Source organism: Vombatus ursinus, unplaced genomic scaffold (assembly GCF_900497805.2).
Source record: "Vombatus ursinus unplaced genomic scaffold, bare-nosed wombat genome assembly UNPS02014775.1, whole genome shotgun sequence".
In the NCBI taxonomy this organism is placed as follows: Eukaryota; Metazoa; Chordata; class Mammalia; order Diprotodontia; family Vombatidae; genus Vombatus; species Vombatus ursinus.
In genome coordinates this window covers 623,543-636,629 of record NW_020954553.1, presented here as the reverse complement: position 1 = coordinate 636,629, position 13,087 = coordinate 623,543, and the positions used below count along the sequence as shown (strand labels likewise).

General features: G+C 47.7%; 1 protein-coding gene across 1 annotated transcript in view; it reads right to left on the bottom strand.

Annotated features, from left to right (window-relative positions):
* Positions 1–3,141: 3,141 nt before the first annotated feature.
* Positions 3,142–13,087, bottom strand: part of SESN2 (sestrin 2) — a 23,501-nt gene continuing 13,555 nt past the window's right edge. Inside the window, exons 3-10 of the mRNA XM_027864780.1 lie at positions 11,885–12,079; positions 10,050–10,232; positions 9,076–9,288; positions 8,760–8,910; positions 7,668–7,786; positions 7,183–7,373; positions 6,330–6,474; positions 3,142–5,050 (exon numbers count right to left, since the gene is read on the bottom strand). Coding sequence (XP_027720581.1) covers positions 4,964–5,050; positions 6,330–6,474; positions 7,183–7,373; positions 7,668–7,786; positions 8,760–8,910; positions 9,076–9,288; positions 10,050–10,232; positions 11,885–12,079 — 1,284 coding nt within the window. The 3' untranslated portion in view covers positions 3,142–4,963. The remainder of the gene's footprint in view (positions 5,051–6,329; positions 6,475–7,182; positions 7,374–7,667; positions 7,787–8,759; positions 8,911–9,075; positions 9,289–10,049; positions 10,233–11,884; positions 12,080–13,087) is intronic.

Sequence of the window (13,087 nt, the reverse complement as noted above, 5' to 3'; positions counted from 1 at the left end):
CCCTTCAGGCAAAACTTGAAATGGTCTGCCAGACTCTCCCAGGTCAACCTCTTACTAGTACAAGTAGCCTTCACTTATCTCATTTAACCTTGTGATCTAAGTATAATATATATTTATGGGAAACTTCATCTGATGGAATTTAAATTCCTGCAGGGTAGGGCTCTATTTGTTTTCCTTTGTACTGTAAGCCCTAAGCATTTAACACAAAATGCTGGTCAATTGATGTAAATTATTCTAGTTCTGCTTATTTCATTCTGCATCAGTTAACATGTATCTTCGAGGTTTCTCTGAATCTTTCATGTTCTTCATTTCCTACTATGCAATAATATTCTATTACATTTATATTCTATAGTTCATTTAGCCATTACCCAAACAATGAACATCCAGTCTATTCTTTCTTTGCTACCACAAAAAGTGCTTCTATGACTATATTGCAATGCATTGAATGTTTCTTTGTCTTTGACCTTCTTCGGTTATGCTCCTGTAGTGGGATTGCTGGATCAAAGGGTAAGAACGATTTAGTTACTTATCTTGATAACTTTAAATTGCAAATATCTGGGCCAATTTATAGCTCTGCCCATAGTGCTTGAGTGTGCCTGCCTTTCCACAGTTCCTCCAACACTATTTCCTTTTATAAGGCAGGTCTTAGAGTCAGGATGGCCAGCCTCTTAATAGTTGTGTGACTCTGGACATGCCTTCACCTGTTTCCTCATTTGTAAAATTGGTGCTAAAAAAAGAATCAGCATCTATTTCATAGTAAGTGAAGTCTCATCCACAATATGAATACAGACCTCAGAAGATTCTGGTGAACTCAACCAATCAACTATACTGGACCTGGAGAGCAATCACAAATTGCCCAGACATAATATTATGAGGAACAAATGAGTTAACATGTGCAAAGCCCTTTAGGGTGCAAACATTTAGCACCTACTATGTACCTAACACATGATGACCTGGTGGCTAGAATTATGCATGGGAAGCTCACTACCTCTCATGGACTGAAAGATGCAGATTTCAAAAAATTCTGAACTCAAACCAATCAACTGGATCAGAATTGAAGCATTATCATACACTGAATTGCCTAGACATGACACTGATGTATGACAATTCAAGTGCAATTTTAAAAATAAATTTTCATTAGTATCTTTTTGTTGCCAAAATTTCTTCCAGTATTTTCCCCCTCTCCATTCCAGTAGAGCCAGCTTAATAAAGACTATTTTAAGGGAAAGGAAAAAGAGGAAGAGAGAAATAATCGGCAAAATTAACCAATACTTTGAAAAAGTCTGAAAATATGTGTAATGTTCCACACCCATTTCCCTCCTACTTCTGCAAAGGAGGGACGTCTCCATTAGTGGTTATAAAAATATTCCCAATGTTGATTTGAAAGCAAATGACGCAAAATATATTTTTTAGGGAAATGGGTGATCAGAAGTGGGCATGTGAGAATGAGGAATGAAAGATGGACAGACTGATTGTTACAGGACAACCCAAGTAATGTCAAAAAACATCCAAAAGGGCCCGCTGTGGAGGGTGTGGGGAAGGATGAGTCACATAGATTGAAAGATGGACTGCTTGTCATCTGCACCACTGGGAGGTCTTACCTACCCCATCTTGAGCGTCAGCCTCGTCTCATCCACTGTACATGTCTTTTCAGTTGTGTCTGACTCTTCATGACCCCATTTCAGGTTTTCTTGGCAGAAATAATAGAGTGGTTTGCCATCTCCTTCTCCAGCTCATCTTACAGATGAGGAAACTGAGGCAAACAGGGTTAAGTGACTTGCCCAGGGTCACACAACTGTCTGAGACTGAATTTGAACTCAGGAAGACGTGTCTTGCTAGTTCCAAGTCCAGTGATGTATCTGTTGTGATACCTGGCTACCCACCAATGGACAAGCATTTGTAAAGCACCTACTATGTGCCAGGCAGTGCTAGGTGCTGGGATTATTGTTGTTTAAATGTTGATTAGGTGGATGTCTATAGTGTTTTTTGGATATTTCATACAATTTTCACAACCACCATATGGGGAGGAAGGTATTACAGTTACATAGTGGCTGAGGGATGAGAGTGAGTAAACGTTGGTCATATCCCACATCAGATCTCTCCTGTTCCATAAATCTGTTGTTTTGTCTCCCAGAAGACCCATGGGGAACAAGAAAGGAAGCTCTGACAACTGAGTATTTCAGTGGTATCATTCCTGGCATGAAGAACACAAGAGTTCATGGCCACCTAGAAAGGGGAAAGTATCAAAGAGAAGCAGGGGATGTACAGTACCTGGAATATTGTATGCACTTAATAAAGGTTGATGACTAATATTGATAGACTTGACCCTTCTCAGCAAATCAAGGATCTAAGACATTTCCAAAGACCTCACGATGGAAAATGCTATGCACATCCAAAGAGTTTGAATGCAGATCGAAGCATACTATTTGCTATTTTTTTCTTCTGTTGTGTTTTGTTTCTTCTTTCTCATGGCTCCTCCTATTAGTTCTAAGTCTTATCTATAACATCACTAATGTGAAAATGTTTACCAGGAATGTGTATGTATAGCTTATATCAGATTGTGCGCCATCTTAAGTAGGGAGGTGGGGAGGGAGAAAAATTTAAAACTCAAAAGCATATGGAAGTGATTGTTGATAATTCAAAACAAATTAATAAAAAAAATTCTCATTCCCCCCCCCCCCAAAAAACAAAAACACAAGAGTGAGCAAAAGTACCAGGAGAGAAACACGGGACCCAAGGTGGAAGGACTGGGGTGGCTCAAGAGAGGATGCTGATTCTCTGAGAATAGAGGAGAAGCAGGCAGGGAAGTCACATGGCTAATTGCCTGCCACCTGGCCCAGCCAATCTCTCCATGACTCCCCTTAGCTGTGGCCTGAAGTAGAAGTTTGCCTGATCCTTTCAATGATGCCAGGCCCGCCACCAAGAGCAATTTGGCAAGGCGCCTGGTTCCTTACTGCCTCTGTGTCAGCTCTCAGGAACGGGGCAGAGATGGGAGTCTTGTAGTCGGTTCATGCCACATGGTACCCAACCCAGATCCCACTGGGAATAATCTCAGATCTCAGTGGAAGGAAACACCCCCCGCCCCCCAAAAAGAAAGAAAACACGATGATTTACTTAAAAACCAAACCAAACGAAAACAACCCCAGTGAATGTTTTATTTGTCAATATGGAGTATGTAGCAAAGTAACAAATATTTCTGCATTGAAACACTGTTTTCCTCCCCAGCTTTTTCCCTTTGTGAAATTCATAGGGACAGTACACATCTTTGGGGTCCTGGCTTGGGGCCAGGCGGTCTACAGCCCCGCCCAGCCTCCACATACCAGCCATTTATTTCACCATGACCTGCATGATGAGAGTGGCGCATCTGGCCCACATCTCCCCGCTCATTTCCTTCCCCCTCGCGAGACCCTCAGCATGGATGAGGAGTCCTGCTGATGGGTTGGGGGAGGGATGCAGAGGGAGTGGAGCAGGAACAGCAGCTTTATTTATGAAGGATGGCAACTTCTGACACCTCCCAAGTGTCCAGGAGTAAGAGACAGAGCACAAGGACTGGGGAAAGATGGCAAACAATTCACAGTTTTCATATCAGAGAAAGTGCAATGTAGAATGGCTCTGGCCCTTCTGGGGGTGCCTGGACCCCAGGGCACAGGGGTGTGGAGTGGGGTGGGGGGCAGGGGTCCAAAGGGATACATACAGGTTCCTCTCCTCCTTGGCTAAGGAAGGGTGAATTTAGGGTCCTAAAGACCTCTGGGCTTGCTTTGGAAACAGTATAGATCGATTATAAATTCTGGAACCAAAAGGGTTCCCATTTGGTAGATGAGGAAACTGATACTCAGGGAGGGCCATGGCCTAAGCCTAAAGTTACACAGCTAACCAGTCAGTGGCAAAGTGGGGCCAGGGAACTCAAGATTTCCCAACTACCCCCAATCCAACACTTTTACTGTGCTGTCAACTTTATTCCCCAAACCCGTCCTTTTAGTAAACACAAGGGCAGGGGAGGGAAGGGGGGAGGCAGGAGGTCAAGGTGCTGATTTTGGCAGAGCCTGGCTGCTCTGGGTAGAACATATCCTATTAAAAGTCCAGTTTCCTTAGGCACGGGTCAAGTAGGGATGGATGAAGCCAATCCTGAAGGAGACTTTCTTCACATCCCTCCCCGTCCAGGTCTCAGGGAAAAAAAGGAAAGAGCATCCACTCCCTCCCTCCTCTCAAATAAGCAAATTTCCCCATCAATCTTCTTCCTATTCCCCCCCTCCTGCCTTGATCTCTTCTGGGGATCCCCACTGCCAGCAGTGGGGGAAGGGAAACAAGGTAGGGGGAAGGGGAATCATGAAAACAGATCCAGGGACCCACGTATAATCCCTCTGACTGCCCAAGTTTCTTAGGGTAACAGGGCTAGAAGAATAGGCTTAGGGGGCAGGGGCCTTGGCAGTGCCCCTGCTCCCCCAATGCCATGGAGTGTCAGCCCAGTTTCGAGCAGGTGCTACCCCAGGTTGTGATGTTTCCTCTTCATCCAGGAGCCCTAGTCCATTGAACCCAGTACACACCTTCCCGTGGCAGGTAAGAGAGGCAGGGCCAAAGTGGGGGTGGGCTCTCTCAGGAAGCTGCGGCTTAGAAAAGTCCTCTTTGTAGTGACTTCTTCTCCTTGACCTTGGTGATGGAGGAAGTCATGTGTTTCCAAGGTGGAGGGAGGGAAGAAAGGATGAGAACATGGCCTGGATGGTCCCAGAGCAGACAGAGAGGTCCTTTTGGTTCCACTGGGGTGGGGGAAAGGGATGGAGAAGAGTAGGGGGGCCCAGAGGCACTTGATTTCCAAGGTTTCACAGACAAGACCAGATTGCAGCCAGTGGGACAGAGAGGGAATGTGATACGGGCAGAGACCAATAGTCTGTAGGTTAGAAAGGAAGCGGGCCCCCCAGCAAAAGTAGCGTCCAGTCCGGAGCTGGGAGGGCCATGACGCCCACCATCAGGTCATGTAGCGAGTAATGGCGCGGAGGGCGTAGAGGAGGGCTGCTTGCATCCGGGCCTCTAGCAGTAGCAGATTCACATGGACCTGGAAAAGGGAGGGAGGAAGGGGTGCAGAGAGGACCCTGATGGTAGAGCTGACACACTTTCACCTTCCCATTTTTCCAGGACTCACTTGTCACTGGTCTAACCTCCCCACCCTATCTTGTTCCCAAGTCAGTGAACCTGACCAAAGATGTCCTAGAAACTCCACATCTCAAAAGCTTAGCCCCTGTAAATAGAGGCGTCTCAGCCTCATTCCCTACTTTTGTTTCTGAGATGCCTCCCACTTCCCCTCCTCCAGACCTGTAAGATATTCAGACTGGACAGACCCTCTGAAAGAAGGCCAGAGCTGGTCCACACCCACAGAAAGAACGATGGAGTCTGAATGCAGATGGAAGCATACTATTTGCTCTCCTTTTCCTTTGTTGCTTTGTTTTATTGCTTCATTCTCATGGTTCCCATTAGTTCTAATTGTTCTTTACATCATGACTTAGGGGAAAATATGCTTAATATGAATGTACATGTAGAGCCTATATCAGATTGTACACTGCCTTGGGCATGAGGAATATAAATGGGAGGGGGAGAAAATTTAAAACTCAAAATCTTATGGAAGTGAATGTTGAAAACTAAAAATAAATAAGTTATCAAACAAAAAAGAAAAATGCTATCCACCTTCAGAGAAAGAACTGATGGAGTCAGCATACTATTTTTTACCTATTTTTCATGCCTTTTTTGTCTGTCTTCTTTCACAACATGACTAATATGGAAATGTTTTGCACGACTGCACATGTATAATCTATATCAAACTGCTTCTTGTCTTAGGGAGTGGGCAGGGGGGAAAGGAGAGAGTATTTGGAACTCAAAATTTTAAAAAAATATTAAAAATTAATCTTTACATGTAATTGGGAAAAAAATTAAACATTATCTAAAGAAAAAAAAAAAGGTCAGAACTGGGAGGGCCTTCCTTAGAACACAGAAGGCTAGGGATAGCAGGGGCCTTAGACTATATTTTTAGTGGTGCAAAGGAGCTTAGAACAGAGAATGTCAGAGTTCAGAAAAAAAACTTAAGAGATTATCGAGTCCAATCTTTCATTCTAAAGACGAGGGAACAGAGGCACAGAAAGGCTGGTCACATACTAAGTCAGTAGTGGAGCTGGGACACTAAGCTCAGGGCCTCCCAATCTTTCATTTCACAAACTACACCCCATCCTTGCCTGTGCCAGACAAGCTAACTCCAAGGCTCCCTGCTTTCCCTCAAGTGCCAGTGCCTGAGCCCCTCTGCCAGGCTCCCGGTGGGTACTGCCTCCAGCAGGAAGGCCCCTTACCTTCTCAGAATGCCGGAAGTGCCTCCAAAAGTGACTGTACATCCTCTTGGTTGTCTTCTCTGGATAACAGGCGACAGTTTTGATATAGACCTTGAGGCTCCTCTCCAAGAGCTGGTTCACCTCCCCATAATCATAGTCATCATACCTAAAGAGGATACCCCCAAATGGCATCAGTCATCTGCTCCCAGAGCAGCCTCTCCCACAATGAGCTCCCCTCCTCAACTCCACACACTTTTAAGATATCCACAAAAGGAAAGTACCCAAGAACCTGGGTCAGAAGCCTGCTGCCTGCCGCCTGCCTCCTCACCCTGGGGAAGGTGAGCGAGGTGAGAAGGAGACAAGTCCATTCCTCCAACCTTCCTAAGCAGTCACCAAGAGGAGGGCTCTCAGACCACTGGGTCTAGCCTGAACCCACTAGAGCTGTGGTGTCAAACTCCATTTCTGTTAAGAGTTTCACTGTATCAGAGAACCCTCCAAGGAGATGGCAGAAGTGACTCCAGGCTTGTTTAGTGGAGACGGGAGGAGTGCACGGAGGGCAGTTGATGCCCTATGCTGGAAGAGATGGAATGAGACCCTTCCAAGACCAGGGAAAGAAAGGTGGGGATAGAACCAGAGAGGTCTGGCATTCTCTCTCCTTTCCTCTCCCGAAAGGAGACAAAAAGGTCCCAGATAAACAGTTTAGGAGTTTTAGGGGATGGTTCACTGCACAGAAGCCTTCCTGCGGGCAGGGTACATGCCTATCCCCTCTTTTGGAGCAAACCTTCCCTCCCACTCAGGACACCACAGAAGTAGTAAATGATCAACAAAGCCTTGTTGACTGCCCTTGGATCAGTGGCTGGTGGCTACTTCTCACCTGATGCCAAAGACACAATGGATGTAGTTCCAGATGGCCCTGCGGAGCATAGAAGTGTCCACACCGCTGTGCATGGCAATGGTATTGTAGGTGAGGGTGTACACCACCTGGAACTTCTCATCCAGTAGCTGCCCTCCCTCTGGGTAGAGTCGCTGAATCAGGGAGTAGCCATGGTCTTCCCAGGTGTAGTCCTGAGGAGCAGAGGGGAGGAGGACGGAGGAGGGCCTGGTGAGCACTGGGAGAGGGGGGACCAGGAGCAGTCCAGCCACAATTCTTCTTGGCTCCCAATGCCCACTCCCCTAAAGTCAATTTTTATCTAGTTAAAAGGAATTCTGGCTCTAACTTCTTCCATTACTATCAGCCTTCTAGGGGCCTCCTCACCAACTTCCAGTGACCATTGTCTTCAGTGTTCTAATCCCGCCCCTGCCACAGCCAATCCCACTGAATTTGGAGGGATCTCTCCAAGGTAAGGGAGGGAGGGCTACCTGGGCTCGGAAGGTTGGAGGGGTCTGGGTGCCTCGCCGCGTAAAGTCCTCATACCCAAAAGTGGGATCTTCCACAAAGCACAAGACATCAGGGGATGGAGTAAGTTCTAGGATGTCACCTGCGGGCCAAGCCGGAGGAAGGTAAGAGCAGAAGTAGTACGGGGGCACCTGGTCCCCAGCCCTCCTGCTATGTAGTGAGACGAAGGTTGGGAGTCATGATGAAAAGCAACCACAGGCGCTGCTATCAACACCCCCAACTACCCCAGATCCAGCATGAAATGTCAGACCCCTCCACCAAGGTGCCTTTCCTTGATCCCAACAGCCAGGAAGTATCTCTCCCTCCACTGATTTCCATACCCTTTAATCTCATTTTTCTCAACTATGTCCTCCTCTACCAATCTGGAAAGGGCCTCAAATCAGGGACAAGATACCGTGTGTACCCTCAGAATGGTTGCTGAGCCAAGCTTGGAGAAACTCCCCAGTGGAGTTTTTTCCCCACAGCTGCAAATCAATGAGGCTTACTATGGCATTGGTGGTGGTGGTGGTGGTAGGGGAAATGCTGTAACTGGCATGAGTGAAGGGCAAGTCCTCACAGAGCAAGGCACTAATCTTTGCTATACTGACACACATTAAGATAACTTTGTTCTCATTTGAATTGATGTTGGTTTAAGTTTCTGATCTCACCGCCCCCCCACCCCCACCCCCAGACTGTAGGCCTAGGGACTGAAACCCTCTCCACCCTACTGCAACACCACAAGTCCTTGCTTGAAGTTGTCCAACATACTTGCCCCCTTTCTCTAACTAGAATTAGCTTCCCTAACTCTAGGATTCTAGGATTCCTTATGAGATGTTGGGAAGGACAGGCTGCTTGCAGAGCATGGGAAACATTGTCATGTTCTTCTGCCCAGTTTGACCAAGAGGGTGCCAGTAGACGGCTGTTATACTGTCCACAGACAAAACCACCGACTACGATTTCCAGATGTAAAGGACCCTGAGAAATGCATATTTCCATATCTATCAATTTATATTTTGGGGGTGAATTAGTCTCTTCCCAAGGAGTGGTCAGTCCCTCCCACGCCCCAGTGGCTTTACTTGTGGGGGCCACCAGCAGGCTCTCAGACTTCTCCAGCTCAAAGCGGCTCTCCATCTCCTCTTGGGAGGCAGCCTCTTCTTGTAGCTGGCATTCCTGCAGGATCTTCATCCGCTCCATCAAGGCCTCAACTTCCCGAACAGCATCAAAGCCCTGGGTGTGGAGGAGAGACTTAATGGTTAACTCCTCCTGCCATTCAGCCAAAAAGTAGTCCCAGCAAAAGCTTCCCAATCCAGGCTGGGCTCACCATGCCTCCCCTCCCTCTGGTCCCAGGCCCCAAGGCCAGCTCTACCCCAGGTCCCCAATCTTGTTACTTACCCCAGAACTGCCAAGGGGGTCTCCGTTGGGAGGACTGCTCTGCCCACTGGATGGTAAGGGAACCTGGAGGGCAGGGTTGCCCTCTGGATCCCCCTCAGGGAGGATGCCACAGCCAAAAACAAAAGATGCCAGGGAGTGATAATGGGTGAGCAAGACTACTGCCTGGATGAGCTCAGCCAGGGACCAGCTGTGCTCGCCAGTGGTCAGAAGAGCCTGGAAGACAATCCCCCAAATTCCCTGCTTATTACACCTGTCGAGAGTATGGTCTCTTCACAAATCTATGAGCTGATTTGTTCCCCTTAGCTTAACTCCGCATATTACCCACTGGGGGGTCTGAGGCCAAGGACCCAGAAAGATGGAAGACAAAGCTGACCCGCAGGGTAGGTGACCTTTTGTGCAAATTAACAAAGGGCAACAATGACACTCCCTCTAGCTGGGGCCCCAACCTACCTGGCATTGACCACAGCCTTATCTTTTCTCCCCCATTCCTTGACATAGTTTCCTCCCACCTAATCTGTTAATTCGTCCTGCACAGGGTATCCACCATGGAATAAGTCTATTAGGGACCTTAGAACAGAAACTATTAGAACTTGAAGAGATTTCATAATGCAGAATGTTAGAAGCAATGATGCAAGAATTGGAAATATTCTTAAGATACCATCTGGCCCAACTCTTATTTCACACAGGGCAGCTAAGAGGTCCAGTAAAAAGAGTGCTAGACTTGGAGACAGGAAGGACCAGAGTTCAGATCAATCCTGCCTCAGATACTCCCTAAGCTGTGTGAATCTGGGAAAGTCACTTCACCTCCCAGCCTCAGTTTCCTCATCTGTAAAAAGGGGACAATAGTAGTACCTCCCTTAGAAAGTTGTTTCAAGGCTCAAATGGAAGAGAACACAGGTAAAGCACTTTACCTATCTTAAATCTCTGCATAAATGTTAGGTATTATACTTGTTATTATGAGGTACCCCCCTTACCTCAATGTGCTCCTTGGTGACGAGCCAAGGTCGATGGGCCAGCAGCTTGTTGATCTCGTTGAGGTTGCGGAGTTTCTGGGGGACCCGGTGGATACCAAGGAGCCACTCAGGGTCTCCGCCCACCTGCAGGAACTCAGTCATGTGGAAGCTGATCAGGTAGGAGCATTGATGCCGAGCGGAGGCCTGAAGGAGGGTGGCAGGGAGACAGAGGTTAGGGGCTGGGGAGAGGCCGGGGCCTCCCAGGCTTCTCCCTCTTGTTTGGCCATTCCTGTGGGTTTTGTAATGAGGGTAGGGTGAACGAGGAGGCTGATGCAGGGTACCCGCTGGACAGACACGGCCCAGGTCAGCAGAACCAGACTAGAATGGTCCAAAGGGACAGGGAGGGGGAGATTCAAGGTCGGACTGGTCCTCAGTGTCCAGAGCCTTCACTTGGACTCTCTACTCCCCCTTCCAGAGGCTTCCTTGGAATCCCACTCATTCTGCCTTCCCTCTGAACTGCCCCACCCCCAATTTATCGCGTTTGCGTCTAACTGTTGGTTTATGGTCTCCCTCTTAGATTGTGAACTCCTGGAGAGAAGAGGCTGCTTGTTCTTCTCCTGTCTTTATATCCCTAGAACTTGGCACAGTACCTAGCACATAACAGGTGCTTAATAAATACCTCCTAGTCATCTTCTCGCCATCTGCCCTGCTGCCTCAGCCCATGTGTACCATGTGCCCACGCACCAGGTACATTAATGAAATCAGTATTAAATGCCATAAATTCTGGAAAGGACGTAGTAATCAACATCCTTAAGCTCCTTTCACAATTCTGTGGACTGCCTCCACCAAAATACTTTCTCTGGCCACCACGCCTCTATAAGTATTATCTCCTCCATTAGAATTGTGGCAGCTATATGGCGCAGTGGAGAGAGTGCCAGGCCTGGAGTCAGGAAGACCTGAGTTCAAATCCAGCTTCAGACACTTAGCAGCTGGGTGATCCTGGGTAAGTCACTTAACCCTGTTTGCCTCAGTTTCCTCTTCTGTAAAATGAGCTAGAGAAGGAAAGGGCAAACCACTCCAGTATCTTTCCCAAGAAAAACCCCACGAGATCGTGAGAGTGGACGTGACTGAACAACAAAAAATTAGAATGGAAATTTTTGGTGGGTAGGGACTGTCTCACTTTTGTATTTCTGCAGACAACTTACTTTTCACGAATTCCTCTCCACCCCTCACCACCTGCCCAGAGAGAGTCCAGGACAGGAACAGCAACCCCACCCCAACTCTGGGGCCCTTTGCCCCTGACCTTCTTCCCAATGTTCCCTTTCTCTCTCCCCACCCTGGCTGGACATCAATTCCAGCCCTCTCCCATTTCCAATCTCACAGGAGAAGACCCAGAATTCCAGGGCCATTCAGACCCTACAAGCTCATTAAGAACCTTGAGGTTTTTCTTCTCTGCCCCCTCCCCCCAACTCCCAGAGTAGACTATTCACACCACACCAATTGTCAACAACTACAATCCTACTAGGAGCACCAGTCCTTTTGACTTTGCCCTGCCAAACCACCCCAAGGTCCTCTGGTCCTTGCCACCCCCCGCCCCCCACTGCACCTTGGGACTTGTGGGCTTTTCCATCTATTCATTTGGTCATTCTCTCACTCAATATACCAGAAAACAAGAGAGCAATAGCTCTCACCCTTGTAAATTAGGAAGTACAAGTATTATGCCCATATTATGGATGAGGAAACAGAATTAGGGAAGCCCAAGTCTACTGTGACTTTAGTAGCTGGGGACTAGAACCCAGTCCCCTAGGCTACTTCTCGTCACTTCTTCCCACCCCAAAGACCACACAAGGGCTCACCATGATGGCAATGTAGTGCCTCCAGGGGCAGGGCAGGGGTCCGTCCACTCGCAGCAGCAGGCCCTGCATCTTCCAGAAGCTGTTGAGGTAGTCGGGGTGCAGACCCATCACCAGCATGACATTGTCTGGCCGTCCAGAGGCCAAAACCTCCAGACCCAGCTGATGCTCAAAGGCCTCTGGCCCTTGCTGCAGGATCTGCCAAGGATATGGAGGGCTTACACTCTGAGCCCTCTCTGGACCCCCACCCCTCCAAACCAGGGCCAGGCCTAGGGCCAGGGCTGACTTGGGAAAATGCCACCATTAACAATCCAGATGTAATACTGGTCAATTAGGGGATGGTCATTCATATTCCTGAAGAGTGTTTCACTTGATAAAATGAGGTGATTTTACGCTATGGATCATTAACAAATTGACAGAACTGGACCCTGCCTCCCCGCCCCCCCCAAATAGAAAACAAGGCAAAAACATTAAGAGCCATTAGGCATTGACCTTAATAAACTAAAAAGAAGGTTTCACTAATGTTAACATAGCAATGGGGCTTAGGGAGAAAGAGATCTGATTGGCAACACTCAATCTGAGTCGCTTTCCAGGATGCCCTATCAAGTAAAATGAGGAATGGATGTTCGCTACCCTCTCATCTTCCTCCCTTCAATTTAACTTCTACACTTGTCCAGTACAGAAGTCCTCTCCAGCCACTGTGGCTGGTTAGGGTCTGACACACCCTCTAAACCTCATCACTTCCTGGTCTCTAATTCTTCCCAGCCCCTAAGGATCCTCTGGGACCTGGCCTAGACAAGATGAGGAAGGAAATATGTCAGACCTGCCCAGAGCCTCCTGGAGTAACAGGATCCCCAGGCTGCTCGCTGCACTAAGAACCCATCCGAAGTACTTGGTAAGTGAGAGATATTGGAAGTCACTGAACCCTTGAACTGAATTCCTGGGCCCCAGACAGAGAAGCAAGAGATACAGTAGGACTCCCCAGTCTTTAATACCCTGCCCCTAATCAGGGCCAGGGCTGATTCAGGAAAACCTAATATTTAAAAATCCAGACTCCTAACACAAGCAAGCTAGGGCAGTGATTCATATTACAGGGAAATGTTTTACTTACCAAGTCTAGCTTGTTAAACTATGTTTATAGACCCTTAATTATTTAAAAGCTCTTCTCCTGCATCCTTTCTTTCTTTTTTGGGGGGGGGGGGGGGG